At 32.9% G+C, this 20,291-nt stretch overlaps 1 protein-coding gene across 3 annotated transcripts in view; it reads left to right on the top strand.

Moving 5' to 3' along the window:
• The window catches only part of LOC110037429 (flagellar radial spoke protein 5), a 60,819-nt gene that overhangs the window by 16,941 nt on the left and 23,587 nt on the right, over positions 1-20,291 (top strand). For all 3 annotated transcript variants that reach the window (XM_020742081.1, XM_020742079.1, XM_020742080.1), the window contains exons 2-8: positions 5,237-5,321; positions 5,585-5,701; positions 7,126-7,190; positions 7,275-7,363; positions 7,437-7,516; positions 7,581-7,692; positions 7,777-7,896. In XM_020742081.1, coding sequence (XP_020597740.1) covers positions 5,237-5,321; positions 5,585-5,701; positions 7,126-7,190; positions 7,275-7,363; positions 7,437-7,516; positions 7,581-7,692; positions 7,777-7,896 — 668 coding nt within the window. The remainder of the gene's footprint in view (positions 1-5,236; positions 5,322-5,584; positions 5,702-7,125; positions 7,191-7,274; positions 7,364-7,436; positions 7,517-7,580; positions 7,693-7,776; positions 7,897-20,291) is intronic.

Here is a 20,291-nt window from a genome sequence, read left to right as displayed (position 1 = left end):
AATTCAAATTTCACATAATTTCGACCCGCGATCGATTGTCCCAAGTGGTTTAATCGAGCATTCGACAAGTAGCAATGCAGACAATGCGAATTGCGGCAATCGGACGCGCGCGGGCGTGCGAATTGTGCAAAATGCCACCCTAAGGCTCAAGAAGGTCCTATAGGGAATCCCTCTTGGGTTTCCTCATGTTGGTTTCGTCCTTCTAAGTGCTAGAAGTCGATACCACACACGCGAAACCTCCAAAAGAGGACGGAAATAGGTCGAACTAAAACGAGGCGGGCACCACTTCTAAGGCTCTAAGATAGTCGCAGGAAGACCCCTAAGGCTAGATCCTAACTCCTACAAGAAATACTAGACTTCACGAAAATTGAGGTCAACAGGTACATGAGTGAGATTGGGATGAATAAACTGAACAGAAGAGGCCTCCTTGATAGCCAGATTAATATTAAATTGAAGTTTTATGAGCGTTGCCTATTTAAGAGACTTCATAGTTTGATATACTCCACATTAAAATGATATAGCAGATGAAAGGATAAAAATATAATGAAGAAAACACATTGCATACTTTCATAGTTTGATATATGCTATCGATTATTATTTAATTTTCATGAAAATTTAATTTTTCTTCCTGAAACTAAGTAGTGCTGTATTTATTACATTTAAAGAGTATAATATTATGATTTATATGTAGATCAAATTAAATATTTAGGTACTGATAACGGTTTAGGAAAATTTACTTTCTTCTTTAAATTAGAGGAAATTTTGAGAGACTACATAGTTTGATATACGCCACATTTAAATGATACAGCAGATGAATGGATAAGAATATGTTGAAGAAAACACATTGCATACTCAAAGAGGCTAGCATACCAAAGTCATGCTGTGCTACCTAAATTATTCTTGGTTAATGCTGCTTCTACAGATTGTTGTTTAGTGAATCACACTTCTTTAATTGCTATTAATTAGAAAGCTATATAGGAGATTTAGTTAGATAAACCTGTCATTTTAATTTAAGAATTTTTGGCTACCATACGTATGCTCACGTTAATAATGATAAATTAGAGCATAAGTTTAGAAAGTGTATATTTCTTGGTTTTTAACCTGGATTTAAGGCTACAAGTTATGGTGCCTAGAAATAAAAACATAATCTTTAGTAGAGATATTTTGTTTGATGAGTTTGTTATATGATATGCACCACTGGCCACAGTTTCTAGTAATTTTGATCTAGAGAAGAGGTCTAATAAACATGTAGAGGTTCAGATTAATACATGTATATCTTTTGGCATGAATACTTCATTAAGTTTAGTCATAGTGATGTTACTCCCTCATCATCACAATAATAATCACCTCAATATTCTATCGTCAAGGATAGAGCAAGTAGAAAAATTAAACCATTGTGGAAGTATGGTGTGACTGATTTGATCACTAATGCCCTAATGTAGCTGAAAGTATCAAGTGTGGTGAAGAATCTGCTAGTTATAAAGGGATTGTTGATATAGTTGATTCTAATAAATGAATGATTGCTATATTGGAAAAGATAAAATCTCTTCCCAAAAATAGTAGTTGGGATTTAGTCAAGTTGCCCAAGAAGAAGAAAGTTGTCTACTACAAATATGTGTTTAAGAAAAATTATGATACGCCGGGAGATGAAGAAAGCTAAATACAATGTTAGACTAGTTACAAAAAGATTCAGTCAAAATTTTGTTGTAAAATTTATGGATGTATTCTTTATAATGGTTAAACATAACTCAATGTGAACTTTACTTGATATATCGGCTAATCATGACGTCGAGTTTAAGCAGTTGGATGGAAAGATTGCATTTTTTTTTATGGAGCTCGAAGACGATAATAATATATAACAATATGAGAGTTTCATGGTTACAAGAAAACAAGACTATGGCTGCTTATCAAATAATTTTCTTTATGATTTGAAACAATCTCCCATACAGTGCTATAAGAAATTTGACCCGTTTATGATCACTCATGGGTTTACGAGAAGTAGCTATGATTGTTGTGTCTATTTTAAGAGGAATGATGATGGGTCTTTTATGTACTTTCTCTTATATATTGATGATATATTGGTAGCTGCATAGAGTAAGTGAAGTTTTGTTAACTGTAGTTCTCATAACTTATATATCTTGTATATATATTATGGTTATATGATAAATATTTAACTAATAAAGCTTAAATTACATCGTACAATAATTTTTAGTAAATATAATGAAACCTTTAAATAACAATCGTAAAACAATAACTATTTTAGAAATGACTTAAAACTTAATTTAGAATTTTTAAAAATGATGCAAATGCCTTAACTTGAAGAAAAAAATTTGAATGTTAACTTTCATGTAGCTCTTCCTCTACCTTGAAGAAAGTTTCTTACATTTAGGATGTGTTTTGGGCAGCTTGTGCGTTTCAGGATAAGCAGTTTATCCTGAAACGCGGCCCGTGGGTCGATTGGGGCGGCCCGTGGGTCGATTGCGGGGGTCGACCTGCGGCCTGCATTTAGTGTAAAAATAGAACCGCGTATTCGGATAAGCGGACAAAACGCGCGATCCAAACGGTACCGTGACGTTTTCAAAAACGCCACCGCACTTACAAGCTGCCCCAAACGGGCCATAATCACTTTACTCAATTTAAATTGTATCAAAAGACTACTGTGATGCTTTTTAGCTTGAGATATACCTCACTTGGTTTATTTATCGCAGTAAATACATATGGAAAATTATAAATTTGATTTTAACTTTGTAGACTTCAATGTCAAATTCTTTATTCTCATTTTATAAATGACTAACTATATCTAACAATTCAAGATCATATAAATCACTTAAAAACCAATAATAAAAACTTTAACAAAATTTCACTTCACAATATTGGTCTCTAATTTAAAAAATAAATCCAAAAAGTGCACAAAATAATTGTTTAGTCTCATTAATACCTTGCAAAGAAATGCCTTACTAGAGACAATACATGGAACAAACTTGTTGCATTAAAGATTTTTTACGGGATTTTATATGCAAACTGATCAAACTTGACTACTTCAATGAAATGATGCATTCTCAGATTATATCGTAACTTTTTAAACATAGGAAATTTAACATTTCTCAAAATCTAATGTAAGTTGAAGTTGTCACAGCTCTGATCCTGATCATTGTATATCCCATTAACCCGAGACATGTTGAAGGGTTTAATTTTAGCTTTTAAGGCAAACTTTAAAAGTCAATATGATCTATTGTGCACTCTAGACAAAATTTTATATACAAATAATTATAAAGAGGATATGTTAGTTAAGCACAAAAAATAAATGATATTTTATTTTTGTAATTGCTTCTTCAACTATAGTTCAACACGGAAATAAAACTTCAAGAACCAATGGAAAGGAAGAATAACTATTTAAGTAGCAACCAACCAAAATTCAATAGAAGTCAAATTTAAAGTTGTAACATAAATTCAAGTATCTATTGAAATTCTTTTACTGAAAGGTCTGCTCGTGCAATAATGAGTCAATAAGCATCATGATAGAATCTGTTAAAATAATAAGTTTTTGTAAAGCATGAATAAAATACTTTAGGGTGCACTATCAACATGGATGGTTATTAAGTTAGGTTTATTCATAGTGAGAAGTTTCATGAGATTCTGATATGCTAGGTTTTATTGGTGAATGATGTATGAGTTGTGGACTGTTAGCATCTACAAAATTGGCTATCAAGAGGAATTTTTGTTGTCTATTGATTATGTTTGTTGACTGTAGACTTTGTCTTTTGGGACTTTCAACTAACATTAATGGTGTTAACTTGCCAAGCTCAAGAGTCGCAAGATTTGCCCAACAACATGTTCTTGAAATATGCCCAATTTTGCTACAAGTTATCGACATCAGATGCTAAGTTTTAGGTGTGACATTTTTTTTTCATAATTTTTGTGAGTCATTTTTTTGCAGTGAAGGTTGAGGCTTTGACTAGTGGTGTGCTTCCATTTAATATTTCTCATGATTTTTCATCTAGAAAGATCAGACAATGAGCTTTGTTAATGGTAGAAAGTGGATCCATAAGTAGGATTCTCCCTTGAACAACGATATAATTTTCATCAAGTCCCATGAGAAATTTCATAGTTTTTTTAGATTTTTTGAAGCCATAATCTATCCATCATGGTTCCCCATGTTTTGGAATGCAACACAATGCATCTCATTCATTGCATAGGCCTTTGAACATTGTTGAATATCTCCTTTAGTCTTGTTGGCCTCTTTACAATCAAGCATGGCTTCTTTGACATGCAAGAGGTGGACGCTATTTGTGTATGAAACCGATTCCTAAACTCAAACTATGCTTCATGAGCGACCTCATTGTATGTTATGTTTTCTCCAATGTGCTGCAAGATTGTATCTTAGAGCCAAGCCTTTACAAGATTGTTACAATGCTTCCATTGTTGGGGCTGTGGTCGAAGGCTCTAATGGTTGCTGGATGGTTCTATGGACACCTTTTTTATTCTTGATCTTTGGGCTCATGAGCATGACAAGTGTTGAAATTTCCTTCATTCTAAGCCTAGGTGATAAGCACGAGCCCTTGTTGGTAGAAGTAATGGCTGTAAAGAAGATCATTCAGATTATTGAACTTGTTGTTCTCAGGCTTGGCGGAGTTATGAGTTTTATTTCTTTTCACCATGAACTTCCATACTCTTCTCAACTCAGATGATCCTCCACATGCGAAGCAGGGAACAATGAATCAGGCCGAGTTGTTCAAATGGGTCGGCTACATGAATCCTTTTTCTCCATTGCGTCCTATTTAGTGTCATATTTTCATTTAGTTCTAGTAAATTAAGATCATTTTTAATACAATAAGCCCAAGTCTTCCTAGGTCTACCTCGACGTAGCCTTTCTTAACACTGTTCAAATGCTATGAAATGAAAAATTTAGCATCTATTCTCATTTCTTGATTTTATTTGAATTATTTACCATGTAGAAATTAATTGAGATCCTGAATTACAACATATACGCTAGACATGCCTTTAAAAAATATTTTGATATAGAAAGAAGCTAAATAATAAAGTATTAATCAGCTATTAATCATTTGAAATTGAAAGTCATAAAAAATTTTGTATATGTTATAATTAACGTTCGTTAAAAAGAAATGTTATAAAAGACTTTTTTATTGCAACTTTCGGCTATGGGCAATAAACATTTCGTGGATTTTCATTTCTCTGATACCTGCATACAAGCAAGATAAAATTACTGTTTTGTCAGATGGACCCGCAGAAGACTTGTATGGCATTTTCATCAACAGAGTTCGTCGGGAGCGTCCTCCAGAGTTCCTTGAAGAGATAAAAGGGTGAGTGTTTAGCAGATTGCTTTTTTTTTTCAGTATATGTTCCTAAATATGAAACTGAAACATTTACAGTACTGTATTAATGAACAGTCACAATTGTAAGCAACAGTAATGGATAAATTTGTTTGTCAAAAAATTTTATTTGGTGGTGTGTCCGACTTATTTACTACAATTCCTGAGTTGCTATAGTATTTAAATTTTTAGATCCTTGTATTACACAAGTCATGTCAGCCATAGGTTCTCATTCCAATTGTCTTTTGCTAAAGCCTTACAAAATGGGTGCCACCTCCTGTCAAAATGACAAACAACTATGTGAGGGATAACATCAATATTTCACGGAAAAGGATGGATGTTTCTTCATTGGACATGCTTCAATTCCACTGGTAAGCTACTTGTTTTTTTGTTTTAGCTCTCTTACAAAGTTTGTGTGTTTGTATTCAGAGATTAGTGTTGACCAAATGTAACTTGTGAATTCGTTTTCCCCTTCACTTTACATCATTAGGGTTGCTTTTGATGCATATTTTTTTCTTGAGCTGGGCTTTTAAGGGGCTTAAGAAATTAGTCATATGTGGATGAAGCTGCTTTTTCTCATCATGCTTTTTCTTTTGTTTAAATACTAAACAATGATTGATCTGTTGCATCAGTAAGAGATTAGAATTTGTTTGGGAAATGATGTGCTTTTGGCACCAATATTTCAGTGCAATGCTTCTCCTTCTTTGAAAAAAAACCAAGCCTACTTTTTCCTCAGCATATTTGCTATCACAAAGGAAAACCCCTCCCAAAAAGGCATTCAAGATTGTGTAATGACCTCTTTTCCTTCCATCCTACATTTCTCTTGGGGCTTTCCAAGGATGGTGAGATGTGCTTTGGTAATTATGACTGTCTTTTCTCCTTCTGCTGGGTGTGACTTGTTGTCTAGCAATGAGTAGGTTGCTCTCTCTTCACTTTGGTTCTCTCCCCATACTTCCTCTCCAGCAGATGGGAAGCAGAGAGGATGAACATGAAGAAATTGGCGAGTCTTCACCTGGTTTGCTCTCTCTACTCATGTCTATTAATTGCTTCAACCTCAGGCAGTGGAGACTTCCTCACTTTCTACAAAAAGAGGAAGAAGGATAGGATTTCAATGCCTTTATGTAGTAATTAACCCCTTTCTTTTGGAACACCATCACCAAAAATGAAGCTCATATAATTTTTACATTGGCTTATTGAAGTTACCAATATATATGGACTTGGTTTCAAACTTTTTTCTTAGGGTTTGTTTTTCTTCCAAATTTACATATGAAAATATATAGTGTTTATTTTCTTAAAGTTATTTGATACCTAAATACGGTGTTATTTAATATGATAGATAAGTGCAAGCTGAGGTCTGAACAGCTTTCAATCAAATATTTTATTGAATGTCATTGAATGATTCTACTTGGTAGAATTTCACAATTTCCTTTACTGTAGTTTATCAATTGTCCTTTTTCTGTAGCTGCGAGATTGTCCATCAAAGCTTTAGCTTTCTGCTCTTAAAAAAAAATAGCCTGCAATTAACTTTTGCAATGTCTTGATCTGTTGCAGAATTGTGCCGTATGACCTTAAAAAATTTTAAAAGAGTTTTTTATCCTTTCTGGCTTGCTGATTCCTAGTTTGAACGTACCATAGATTTCTTTATTTTGTTTCTCAAAGTGTAAATGCACATGTAAATGGACATATACTGTCAGAATGTTTTCAGTTACCTAAAAAATGCTGTGTACAAGAAACGGTATCTTTGTTCTTTTGTACATTTATGAGTCGTAAGTTAGTTATTTTTTACATTAAATAGGTGGGATTATTCTAATCCTGGATACCTTGATGCTCTTAAACACTTAACCGATCTAAAGGAGGAAGGTTTGAGTTATTCATCAAAAAAATATTTACCAATCTCTTTTTTAGTTTTTGATCTGATTTTATTCATTGATTAAAAATATACAGGTAAAATAAAAACCTTGGCTCTAACCAATTTCGATACAGAGAGATTGCACATAATACTGGAAAATGGTATACCAATAGTTAGCAATCAGGTAAAATCATGTTTTTTGTATTATATAGTCCGTGTTATCCTTTCTTACCCATGTGTTCAAATGATTGTTCCAGGTACAACATTCTGTTATTGACATGCGACCACAACAAAAAATGGCTGAACTTTGTCGGCGCACAGGAGTTCAACTTATAACGTCTGTCTCTCTCTCTCTTTCTAACAATGATTTACACACCATTTTAATGTGCTTGCTGATGCAGGTATGGAACTGTTATGGGTGGGCTCCTGTCTGAGAAGTTCCTAGATGTCAATTTATCAATTCCTTTTGCAGGCCCTTCTTTAAATACCCCATCACTTCAGAAGTATAAAAGGGTATAAGATCCATTTAATATGCATTCTATCGCGAACTGGTTTGCACTAGGTCCTAATATGATTTCTCTTTTCTGGATATTGCAGATGGTTGATGCTTGGGGAGATTGGAGTCTCTTTCAAGTTTTGCTTCAAACACTGAAGACGGTTGCTTCCAAGCATGGGGTTTCTATTCCTTCTGTGGCCGTGAGATATGTTTTGAGTCAGGTAATACCATATTGCTGTTTGGTATCCTATTTTTGAGCAGGAACTCTTGGATTAGAATTGGAAAATTTACGTACGTATGACACAATTCTTTTGTGTTTACATATCTACCACATTGGTGTAAAAATCTATGCATGAAAAGTTGTATTTCACTTTTAGGAAGTTAGTAGTGATGCTATTTTTGATATGATGTTAATGTTTTGAGTGTTATGGATGCAAATATGAAACTTTAGGCGTTGGATATGTAAATACATAAGAATTTTGTGGTATATTTGTAAACGTCCCTATAGAATTTAGTAAATCCTATATATACAGATTTAATTAATTTTGTGTGGATTAAGTCTTAAAAATTATTTGATAAAATCAGTATTAAATTCATTAAATTTTGATAAACCTTTTGTATAGAGGAAAATCACATAAAACACAAAAACACTTTCACAAGATTATTATTAGTTTCACTAAAAAGAGTGAATCAATGATAGTTAAGCAATTATTTTCTCTTGCAAGAGTAATTGATTTGATTAAACTATTTCTAAGATAAGTAAAATAGTAAGCTAAATTTATTATTGATCATTGAATTTGATAGAATAATACTGTAAGAACTCTTCAATCCTTGTATATATAAAATGGCAACACTTATACGTGAAACATTTAAGTTTTGTATATACAAAATAGACAACACAACTATAACAGATATTCTATTGTTGCCTAAGATGCACGGATACGGACTTGACACGGCTTGGAGACATCTTTTATTGAAAATATAAAACATGGATTTCTTTAGGATAACATCTTGTAGTTTTTATATCTTAAAAAAAATTGTAAAAGTTGAATAAATAGAATATTAAGAGGAACAATGAATATTGTCATGTAATTCTAGCTTTAACTTTCAAAAGTTGCAAGGCACATAAATTCTAGCTTTAACTTTCAAAAATGTCATGGCTTCCCATTCTGACTCATCATAAGAAATATTTGATCCCCAAATTTATATACTATCAAAAGTCTCAAATTTATCTTTTGCAACACCCCATATTTCATTATCTCCTTTTTTATAATTTGGGATTTTTATTGATTGATGGCAAGGATTAAACTAAATATTTAGTTTGTTATGGAGCAATTCTTTCATCTATATTGAATCATGGAGCTTCAACTTCTCTTCATCGAACTATTGTTATAAAACTTATTAGCCAAGTTAATTCCGCGTGTTGTGAGAGAAATTGGAAAATTTCTCTCATACATATGCTTAACCTCTTAGTCTCACTGGATATTTAAGGAAATTAGCTAGTTCGACATTCATGTTGTCTCTCTCATTTGAAAAATAATATTTCAAGCAAGCTATCTCATATTTAAATTTTTTTCACCGTTTCAAGTGGAAATACCTTGATGATTCTCTTGTAATTATTTTTTGCTTGAATATTTTCAAGAATTTAAGCAAAAATATTAAATAATAATTATTTTTTGAATTGAGAATACATTATAAAAGTTTAAATTAGATTTCGCTTTGAATTTAAAGAATAAGCCAACCATATTGAGTAGTGTAGGTTTTGCTTCATCTATTCTCCAAAAATAATGTGTATAACACTTTAAAAGCTTGAATCTTTATCATTTCACTTTCTTTTATTTCTATATATTGCTTCTTTCACTACAAATAATATGGAATCCCATGCCATATAAATCTAGATTTTTTTTAATCCACAACTCCAATCTTGTGATAAAAAAAATTAATAAAAAAAAATGCAATCAAATTTATCCCAACATTAAGTATCAAGTATTTTTTTTCTCTCACATATATTACCCTCTTAACATCGTCCTCATTATAATATGAGTTTTTCCCATTAGTCTGTCTTCTTTTGAAGTGTATTTTTAGTTTGTTCAAGTTTTCTCAATATCACAATTACTGAAATAAAATAAGTTTTACCCACAAGTATTTTCAAAGTTAAGAAATGATTGAAGAGAGAACGTCTTAAATAACGATTCACAAGAAATTTTTAATAAAAATAACATCTTCATCAACTCTTGCGATCCAATTATATTAATTGTAATTGATCAAATTTCCCTTGGTATTTTACCGGTACAAATATTGTTAAAATAAGGTTAGTAGTGTGCAAGACATGAAATCCAAAAAATGTGAGGATCTGTTTGCTAGCCAAGCAAATCCTCGGCAAATTAGATCATTGTTAATAATAACTTTAAAAATGTTTAATGGGCTAACCATTATTTTCATTTATTTAATCTGATTGACATTGAATTTTTTTTTTTTTATATTGTTCCACATAATTTTTAGTTTTAATGAACACTTGGTAATTTTATGATATTGCTATAAATTATTAAGTTAATTTTTTTTAAGGGGCAATCCATCTCTCACACTCAAAACTCATGTCTTTCTCCTTTCTGTCACTTTTGTAGGTTTATGTAACTTCACAATGTGTTTGATTTCTCTTTTTGTAAAAACTTTGATATGTTGGGGTTTTATCCTAGCGGTACATAACCTACACGAATTTCATCTCATATAAAGGCATGCTTACCATATGAATACATCCATATAATGAGAATTGCTTTCAAAGTTAATATAAAGGCCAACTCAAAAAAAAAAAAAAAAAATCTTACCATTTTAATATCTAGATGTTTTTGCGTTTACAAATTAAGTTCTTTTTTTAAATTAGTGCCTGCAACATATTTTTTTCGGCTCATACCTTTTATCTTAAATGAACATGCATTGATGTTAACATCAGTGTTTTGAACCTAAAAGTAGAATGACATGACCAGGAGTACTTGATAATGATATCTTTTTAGGAATAGTGCTTTTGATTCTAAAATCAGCATCATTAATGTGCTTTTCATTTCATTCAATTGTGAGGCATTTGTTTTAGGAAAAATATCAATTCCATGACTAATAATCTTAAGTGGGATTTCACTAGTAAATATGGCCCTTGGATGTGATATTTTGTAATTGCATTTAAATGTAATATTTCTTCCAAGTTCAAAAAGTCTTCCCAACTTAGTAAATATGATTCCAGAATAGCTTAATATCTTATGCATTAGGCTTTGTTGAAACTTCACTATTTCAAAATCCACCAATGATAGAGCTCTATAAAAATTTCAATAATGCAATTAAAAATTAAAAATAGTACAACTTAATCAAATTACAAATCTTTTATTATATATTTCATAATGCAATTAAAAATTTCAAATAGTACAGCTTAATCAAATTACAAGCTATCAGCCTTTCACCATAACTCTTAAAAAAATTATGCTTGAAATATCTCTATAAAAGAGTTTGTACCACTTGAGATGAAGAGATATGGTTGGCTTTTTATGATAAATTTCTATTACAGGACTAACAAATATAACATATGGCAGTAAAAGTAAAAAATAGGGATCTAGTTTGACAAAGAATTTGACATTAAAGGGAAAGTTCAATCGGATGCAAGATGGAGGCTCGAGCTGCTTTAGTGAGAGGCTTTGGACCCCAATTTGACATGTGAAGAACAACAATCATTAGGCATCTGCGACAAAGTATCGTGGGATGGTGAATCACATAAATAAATATCATTTATTTTCAAATTTATGGTTAAATATATATATATATATATATATAACTAATATTTTATTTCATTCCTCCAATTCTCGAAATCCTCAAGTAATTGGCATAGTGAAAGATGCATGATAGAGCTTACTTTTGGGAAGGCATTGATTTGATCGATGTGGGTGAAGAGGAAGAGCTCATGAAAAGATTTTCCTAGGATAATGGATTGATAGGACTGATGTTGTGTGAAGAAGAAATGCTTGTGACAAGTGCTCGCTAAAGGAAGAGAAGCCATAGATTTAAATTAAATTCATAGAATCTCTCTATTTGTTAAATCAGAGATTTAAAGTAAAGAAGGGAGAAACAACATTTAAACTTATAATTTATAACAATTGGTAGAATTTAAGTTAATTCTTGCTCAAATCCCTACTAAAATCCTTCTAAATTCAATTATTTTGATAATTCCCATTACATTCTTGTTATTGATTAAATGTAGGGTTTATTAAATCTCTTTTTTCATAAAATTTAAAAATTTATGGATTTTTCTCTTACAAATTTTTCATTTTGAACTAATTAAATAGTTTTTGTTGAGATTTATTAAATTTGTTTTAGATTCTACTTATGTTAAATCCTACTTGTAGTCAAACAATCATGAGATATGATAATGTTAATTCATAGAAGATAAATACTCAACTACTTTTTAATTTTTCTACTTTTTTTCTTTAAATTAAACTATTTTTTTAGTGAAAAATTTTTGTTTTTTGCAAGATTAGTTATTTTCAAAAGAATATCTATATTAAGGTGTTTCCAGAAATTTAGGATGCGTTAGGGGCAGCAGTATTGTTCAAATACAACTCTGTATTGTTTGGAAAAATTATATTTTATTTGTTTTTTCAAAAAAATTATAGTGAATAGCTATTTTTGTGAGATTTATTAAATTTGTATTTTCAGTTAAATTTTATAGTTAAATCCTACTTGTAGTCGAACACGGCTGAGATATCATCACAATTTTTATTCATGAAAGATAAATACTCAACTATTTTCAATATTTTTACTTTTTCCTTTAAAATAAAAAAATATTTTTTTTTGAATTTTTTTGTTTTGTTTCTGCAAGATTAGTTATTTTCAAAATAATGTCTATATTAAGGTGTTTCCATAAATTTAGGACGCGTTAAGGGTTAGCGATGTCGTGGTGGCGTACCGCTGCACGACACTATGTGATCTTTTGCAAAACTATATTTTATCTGTTTTTTCAAAAAATTGTAATGAGAAGCTGCATTTTACAATCTTACCTTTGATGTGGCTGCTAAAAAGTTACTAATTGACTTAAAAAAAATTGTAATTGTCATCACAATTTTTTGAGTAACAATTTCTTATACAATAGCTTCACAGTGTTTCTTCAAACAGCTGCAACTGTCCCAAACAGTCCCTTAATTTTTATCATTACTTTGTTTAAAGAAATTTTACTACAACTAAACTTCCCTTTTTTAGGAGAATTTGACTTTGTGCCTCATAATAGTCAAAATTAGACTAATTTTATTATTGTTTATTTTCTTGGAGAAATGTGGCTTTTTTTTTTCTTTTTGATGAAATTACCTCTTATATTCACGATTGCTTATTAATGTCCCCACCGAAACAAAGTTAAAACATGATTTCAAGTAAGATTCCAACACTTTCAAACAAAGGTATGAGCAAAATTTAAAAATTTGTTGAATATTGTTTGAGTGAGGTTTAAACATAGTTTGAATAATATTTGATTTAGGTTTCGAGTTAGTTTTTAACTCAATTAACTATGAATTGACAACAAATTATAACTTTGATACAAATTTAAAGTGTAATTATAGCAGTTTGTAATACATCAAACTATATGTTTAACACTGCATAACACACTAAAGGAATAAATAAAATCACTTAGGCCCCGTTTGGGGGGCGGTGGCGACACGATGCGTTTTGAAAACACATTTTTCGTTGTTTTGGTGGGCAGCGGCACAACGGTGCAACAATTTTTTTTTTCGACATCTTAATGAAAATGTGGGTCGCAAGATCGATTCTGCGACTCGCGTTTCTTCGTGTTATTATTACTCAGCTACCCCCCCCCCCCCCCCCCCCCCCAACGACTTCACGGTATTCTAGCTTCGCATTTTCTCTTGTGTGCTGCTCCTGCCGCTCGTCTTCGTCCCGCATTTGTTCGGCTTATTACATTTTCTTCTTGTTTTCTTTCGCTTTGTTCCCCAACACCTGTGACGAGGGTTTCTCAACGTTTGCTTCTTCCGATATCCTCTATCCCTTATCTTTTCTTGGTGGATTTGTTCTGTTAGTCGTATTGGTTTGTACAAAGTTTCTTGGTGGGTTTGTTTGATGGGTTTTTCTTGTTTTCTGCGTATTTTTGGGATTTTTTTACTTTTTTTAGATTTACATTTAGAATTGGGGTGGCGTCGGCTGCTGATGCTTCAGTTTTGTTGTTTGAGTTCGAATTTGGTATTATTGGATTTGAGTGAGACTTTGATATTTGAGTGAGAATTTGGGAAGAAGAGGAGGCTTGGGGGAGGGGGGGGGATTCGACTGTTGTTTTGGTTTTCTGCAACTGCGTGATTTTGCTTTCTGCAACTTTGAATAACAAAGTGAATGCTGCTTGTTTGGTGTTTTGTTATGAGAATTTCAGAATGTGGCTTTGAAATTCTTTGAATTTTTGAATTCTAGAATTTGATAATTTTTACAATTATTTTTTCGGCTTCGATATTTGAGTGGGAATCTGAGAAATGCATATAAATTGAGATTGGATTTGTGAATGGCTATGTTTTGTCTGTTGTGTATTCAATGAATACCAATTCGGTGATGCGTGTGATAGTGTGTGGTGGTGTGCTGTGTGGTGTGGTGTTGTGTTGTTGTGGTTCGGTTGTTAATGTGTGGTGTGGTGGTGTGTTGTGTGGATGTGCTATTGTGGTGGGGTGTGTGGTGTGGAGGTGTGTGTGGCGGTGTGGTGTGTAGATGTGCTGTTGTGGTGTGGAGGTGTGGAGTGATGGTGGTGTGTGTGGTGATGTGATGAGGCATTTCCATTTATACTAATATTCATTTTTCATGATAGTAATCCAATGGCTATGACAAAATAGGTCGATTCATTTGCAATGTGAGATAAAGAGACAATTAATATTTTGCAACATTTATCTCAAGGAGGTCGAACTGAGCAATAGGCCAACAACCTATTTCGACAGGGAAAAGTGAAAAAATATTATTTGAAAATTCAAGGAGATAACAGACAGAGAGTATGATAAGATGTAATTAAAAAACAAGTGGGATCAGCTTAAAATTTTGAAGGAATTGAAGCGATGATCAACAGGTTTGGGGTGAGATCCGGTGAAATGAACGATTGATGCTCCCGAGGAGTAGTGGGCAGAGAGACTTGCAGTGTGCATTTTTAAATATCCCCTAAAATTGGACATTTTTTAATTTGTTGTTAATTTGAACTACATATTATATGAATTTGTAGGTGGTGTCTGATTGATCCTCAGTTGGAGAAGTTGGATCGTATGTTTGGGGGTACCTGACAACGAACAACAATACATATTCCCCCAGTGAGACGGGGTTTGGTGGCATCCCCAAAAATTTGGAAGCTGACCAAACAGGTGATTCGAATGAAGGCATCAACCCTGACCACCATGAACTTGAGTCCACGAGCTGCTCTAAGCGTCCACAGGTTAAAAATAAAATAAAAATGTGAGCTGCTTTCCTTAGAAGTTAGATATCACAGTTGGTGGCTTCATGCAGCAATGATCCCGACACATCTCAAGCAACTTTTGTCCAGCAGGTTGTGCAAATTCTGAATGCAACTCCAGAGATTTCTCAAGACTTGTCGCTGTATTTATTTTCTATGAAGTTGCTTAAAGATTCAATCTATTAGAGAGTTTTCCATCGCGATGCCCGTTTACCGTAGGGTGGCTTACCTATGATATTTTTTTGAGAGCAGGGACACTTGAGAGATTTTTTTTTATTCACATTTGCTCGAGACATTCTATTTGTTTGTAATTTTTCATTGTGTTTTGGATATTTAAACAGTTTTGTACATGCCGCTATTTGCTTGAGAGTTTTTTATGCTCGTTATGTTTTATATTTACTTTTGTAATGTTATTTGCTTATATTGGTTTTGCTCGTAACCTTATATGACTAGCTAATTCATTAAAGTCTATGTCTTAGCCACTTCGATACCGAAATACATGGATGCAACTAGTGAAAGACGTAGGAGGGTTGCAACTATCGTATGCTTGATGTACGAATATTATAATTCTTACATAGAGCGCTCCCACCTACATTACATCCTCATATGATGGTGATAAATGGGTTAGGGAGTTGCTTGCGAGCCATCGAACGAGATTTGACAATATGTTCCGCATGACAGACGGTATTCACCGATCTGCTAGAGGTATCACACAGGAATCATGGACTTCATAGCTCATCCAGAACGACTTCACGAGAGGTGTTGACAACAACCTTCTACATATTATCGCAGAATGAATCAATGCGAGAAACAATAGAGCGATTTCAACACTCCTTCGAAACAATTTACAGATACTTCTCCTTAGAGTTGAAAGCACTAGGAAATTATTATTCACAATCCATAAAACTAATAAATCCTACATTCAAACGGACCCCCACAGAGATTTCACACAATGTGCGTTAAACGTCATACTTTCAAGCAATTTCTCTTATTTATTATATTCAATTTTCAAATAAAAATCGTAATTACGTAACCCTTCGTTATATTTCTAGAATTATTGAAGCAATCGATGGAACACACGTTGATGCACGTGTTCCAGATAATGAGAAGAGTTCATTCATCGGCCGCTATAGATCCATGACGCAGAATGTCATGACGGTATGCAATTTTAACATGTTTTTCACTTTTATTATGAACGATTGAGAGGGCAGTGCACATGACAGTCGAATTTTCAAAACTGCAACACAAAATAACAATTACAACTTCTCACATCCACACACAGGTTCAATTGAGATTGAACTACTTTACTAATTTGTTTTTCCCTCAATACTAATCATACAATTCACATCAGGTAAATATTATTTGGTTGATGTCGAGTATTTGCTGCTACGAGGGTATCTCAAGCCCTATCCTGATATGAGATACCACAGACTTTAATTTGAGCGAGTCAACAATGTCACGCGAGGCAGGAAAGAAATGTTCAATAAAAAACATTCCTTCTTGCGCGGTGTCATTGAGAGAACTTTTGGTGAGAAGAAATGAGTTATACTTTGCGATATGTCATCTTACCTGTTTCCCAAATAGGTGTAGATCGTGATTGTCACCATAGCTCTCCACAATTATATTCGACGACATCCTTTCAACAACAACATCGACTTTCGTAGGACGGACACGAATGATGTACATGCCCCTGCCGAGGCATATGAATACCTTCTTGGATGGTCTTTATCACGGGCTGAAAATGATGTTCCCGAGACTAGTGCTAAAGACGGGGAAGGTGTAAGCGATATGACAGAGTTGTAGGAATGAATTACGGATGTGATAGTATGGGGTGATTTGAGTATTCATCATATTATTAATTTTAATGGTCGTTGAAGAGATTCACTGTTTATTATATTTGTATTTTATACAGTTCAAGTTTGTTTATGTTTCTTATGTATTTGATATTGATTATTTGGATTTCTTATGTTGTATATAAGTGTTTATTTTGCTTCTTGTATTTCTTTCTGTTCTTCTTTTAGTTGGTTTCAGAGGTCTGTGATGAGATGTTGACCATATATGTTCTTCTGGATGGTCTGTTTGTCGATATTAGTTGGTGTCACATGTGAAATCCTAATGAAAGCAATTAAGTTTCTATCTTTTTTTCGGGACTACGGTTTTGAGGTTCTTCTAGATGATTTTTTTTTATTATATGCATATGTGACATACACGAGCTTGGTATTACGTGAGTTAAATGCAACCAATAACCTTTTTTTATAAGGTCTAATGTCTTCTTATAGTGATAGATTTATTGGTTGGTATATTGAGTTTTATGAGATCTCAAAGCTGCATAAAACTATAATTAATTATTTCTTTTATTAATTTTTACTTGTGTTATGTCTAATGAGATGTCTTTTAAAGCATTCAGAAAAGATGAGTTTGATGATTTATGGTAGCTCCCAAGGATTGCACTGCTACTGTGGACTTCAACGTTCCTTGGTAACTGTACATTAGACACATAGCTATGGGAGATAGTTTTACAGGCGCCCGCGGTGAGTTACGGAAAACTGTGACTTTTTTTGGTGGGCAAATAGGTTGGAAGATTCACCGTTGAGAGTGATCTAGCATCGAAAGTATCCCTGGAGGATGGCTTAGCACGTGACATACGTCGTCTACATTTCAAAAATAATATTATGATACTATTAAATATTATATTAATAAATTTTTTTCTTAATTTTAGTAATAATGATACTCACTGTGAAGTGAGATGTATATCTTTTTTTCTGTAAAGTTCTGCATTGGATATTTGCTTATGAAGTATAAAATATATTGGTATGACAGTTATGTTGCAAACAACATTACTATGTAGGGACAGAATAGTCATTTATCCAAAAATAGCTGCAACATATCTATTTTTAAACTGCAAAAAGCAAACAGACAGCCAACTTATCCAGAGCATCTTTTACGCAACAGCTTCCTGTGACAGCACTTGGGCTGCAACTTATATTAAGCTGCAGCTTCCACAAATAGACCCTTAATATACATCTTTTATCAAAGTAAATAAATAAATAAACAGAATTAAATGTTGTCATTTGATATGAACCTAATTGAATAATGCAATTTTTTAATCTACGTATGCACTTATGGATTTATATTATTAAAAAATATTTTTATACTGTTCGTTTATATAAAATGGTTTAGGGTGAGGTAAATAATTTGTGGAAGATATTTCTGTGAAGTCAAGAATATACTGTTAAGTTATAGTTGTTTCAATTGCAAGTAAGATATATAGATTATTAACAAGACTATGTTTTTGTACTACATAATTTTTTGTTAAAATTTAAGTGTTTAGTGCTAAAATAATCCCCTGATTGTTTACATGGGGTCATTTTAGTCCTAGAACCTATAAAAATACCAAATTAGTTCTCAAACTCTGTTAATGTAGGCTATAATGGTCACTAGAGTGGACTATGTTAGCCTATTTTTTGACACTATTATAGACTTGGCACTTAAATGGACCTCTGAAAATATTCAGGGGACTACGTAGACACTTTTCTCAAAAATTAAATGACATACAACAAATATGAGAATATCATTTATGACCTTCACTTTTCAAAAATGTTTGAGGACAGTTTCTTCCCATAATCAAATGACCATAATTAGTCAAGGAATTCTCATAATCACTTGCAAAATAAACACATAATGTCATACAAGACCTACTCTAGAATGTGAGATGGGTTTATTTGTTTTAGTATTTATAAGAAGTGAGATCTCAAATGTAATTCAACTTATTTTGTTTTAGTTCTTTGAAAACATATTTGAGATTTACGTCAATACAAGACCTAAAAAACACTTTTTCATCTCCAATAACATACACTAGCACATATTCATACAATATGAAAAATTCATTTTCTGGAATATGCTATACCCAGAGATTATTATATTTTAGTTTTTATCAAATTCATCTATCTCGGGAATGCTTGATTCATAACTCTTTGGCTACGACAGTACCTCATAATACATGCGCCTGAGATCAAGAAAATCTTTTAGTTATTTCTTAGATTATTCTGTTATTCTTTTTGGGTGTGATCCAGAGGATTGCTTGAGCTTGTTGTACTGTAACGTAAAATAGATTGATTTATCTCCGTATTATTTAAAATATGGGGCTTTTACATACCCAAAACACCAATTATTATTTATGAGTTTAAATATCCGGATGATACAAAAAACACACCCTATTAAACATATGTTCACAGTTTCCAAATGCACGGGATTTGTTTTTGAGCTTGAAGCCCCCTTCTCTTCATTTTCATGCGTGCAATTCTAATTCTTTCTCCTTTAGTTTTTCTTTTGCTCGACAAATACCTCCAAACCTTTCATCTTTCTCCTCCTTCCGGTCGGCTTCTACCAGAGACCATTTAATGGGAAGGCACCAAGGTCACCGCATACAGATACCTTTTGAACTCTCATTTTTCTCCACCTTTGGGTTTGCTTCTATTGGAGACCATTTACAACTGGGACAGCAATGCCAGGATCGCAGCATACAGATACCTCCGAAACTCCTGTCTTTGTCCTTCTTTCGATTCGCTTCTACCAAAGACCATGTTATGAAAAACGACGGTAATAAAGCGAAAAATAGATCGAGAAAAATTACCAGAAAAAGGGCGACACAAGATTTACGTGGTTCGGCAAATTGCCTACGTCCACGGAGCTGCAGAGGATTTTTATTAATTTGAGGATTACACACCGTCGATCATATCGACTATTACAAGAAAAACATTCTCTCTCTCCCTCTCCGAGATTCACACCGAAGAAAAGACAATCGGGAACAACACCTTTTTGATTCTCCTCTTACTACCGTAAGCCAAATACATGAAGAAGAGAGGAAGAGCAAGTGTCATGCAATCTATATTTGTTGTAACTCTTCTCCGCCTTTTATTTGCAAGCCAAGCAAAAGCCTTCCAAACAGGGAACTGAACCTTTCCATACAGGTAGCTGTAGCATGCTTTTTTTCCTTTGTTTAATTTTACTCATTAAGGAATTAATCAAAGCATAAAAAGGAAGCCCAACATAAATTCCTCTTCTGCATTATTTTAAGAAATCAATCAATGAGGCGGGAAAGCGGTAAAGGCAATTCAGGCAAGTAGCAGTCAAATAGAAGAAAGGAAACATTTAAAAAAA

The sequence above is a fragment of the Phalaenopsis equestris genome, unplaced genomic scaffold (assembly GCF_001263595.1).
Source record: "Phalaenopsis equestris unplaced genomic scaffold, ASM126359v1 Scaffold219150, whole genome shotgun sequence".
In the NCBI taxonomy this organism is placed as follows: Eukaryota; Viridiplantae; Streptophyta; class Magnoliopsida; order Asparagales; family Orchidaceae; genus Phalaenopsis; species Phalaenopsis equestris.
The sequence above is the reverse complement of the archived record's forward strand: the minus strand, read 5'-3'. Positions and strand labels throughout refer to the sequence as shown.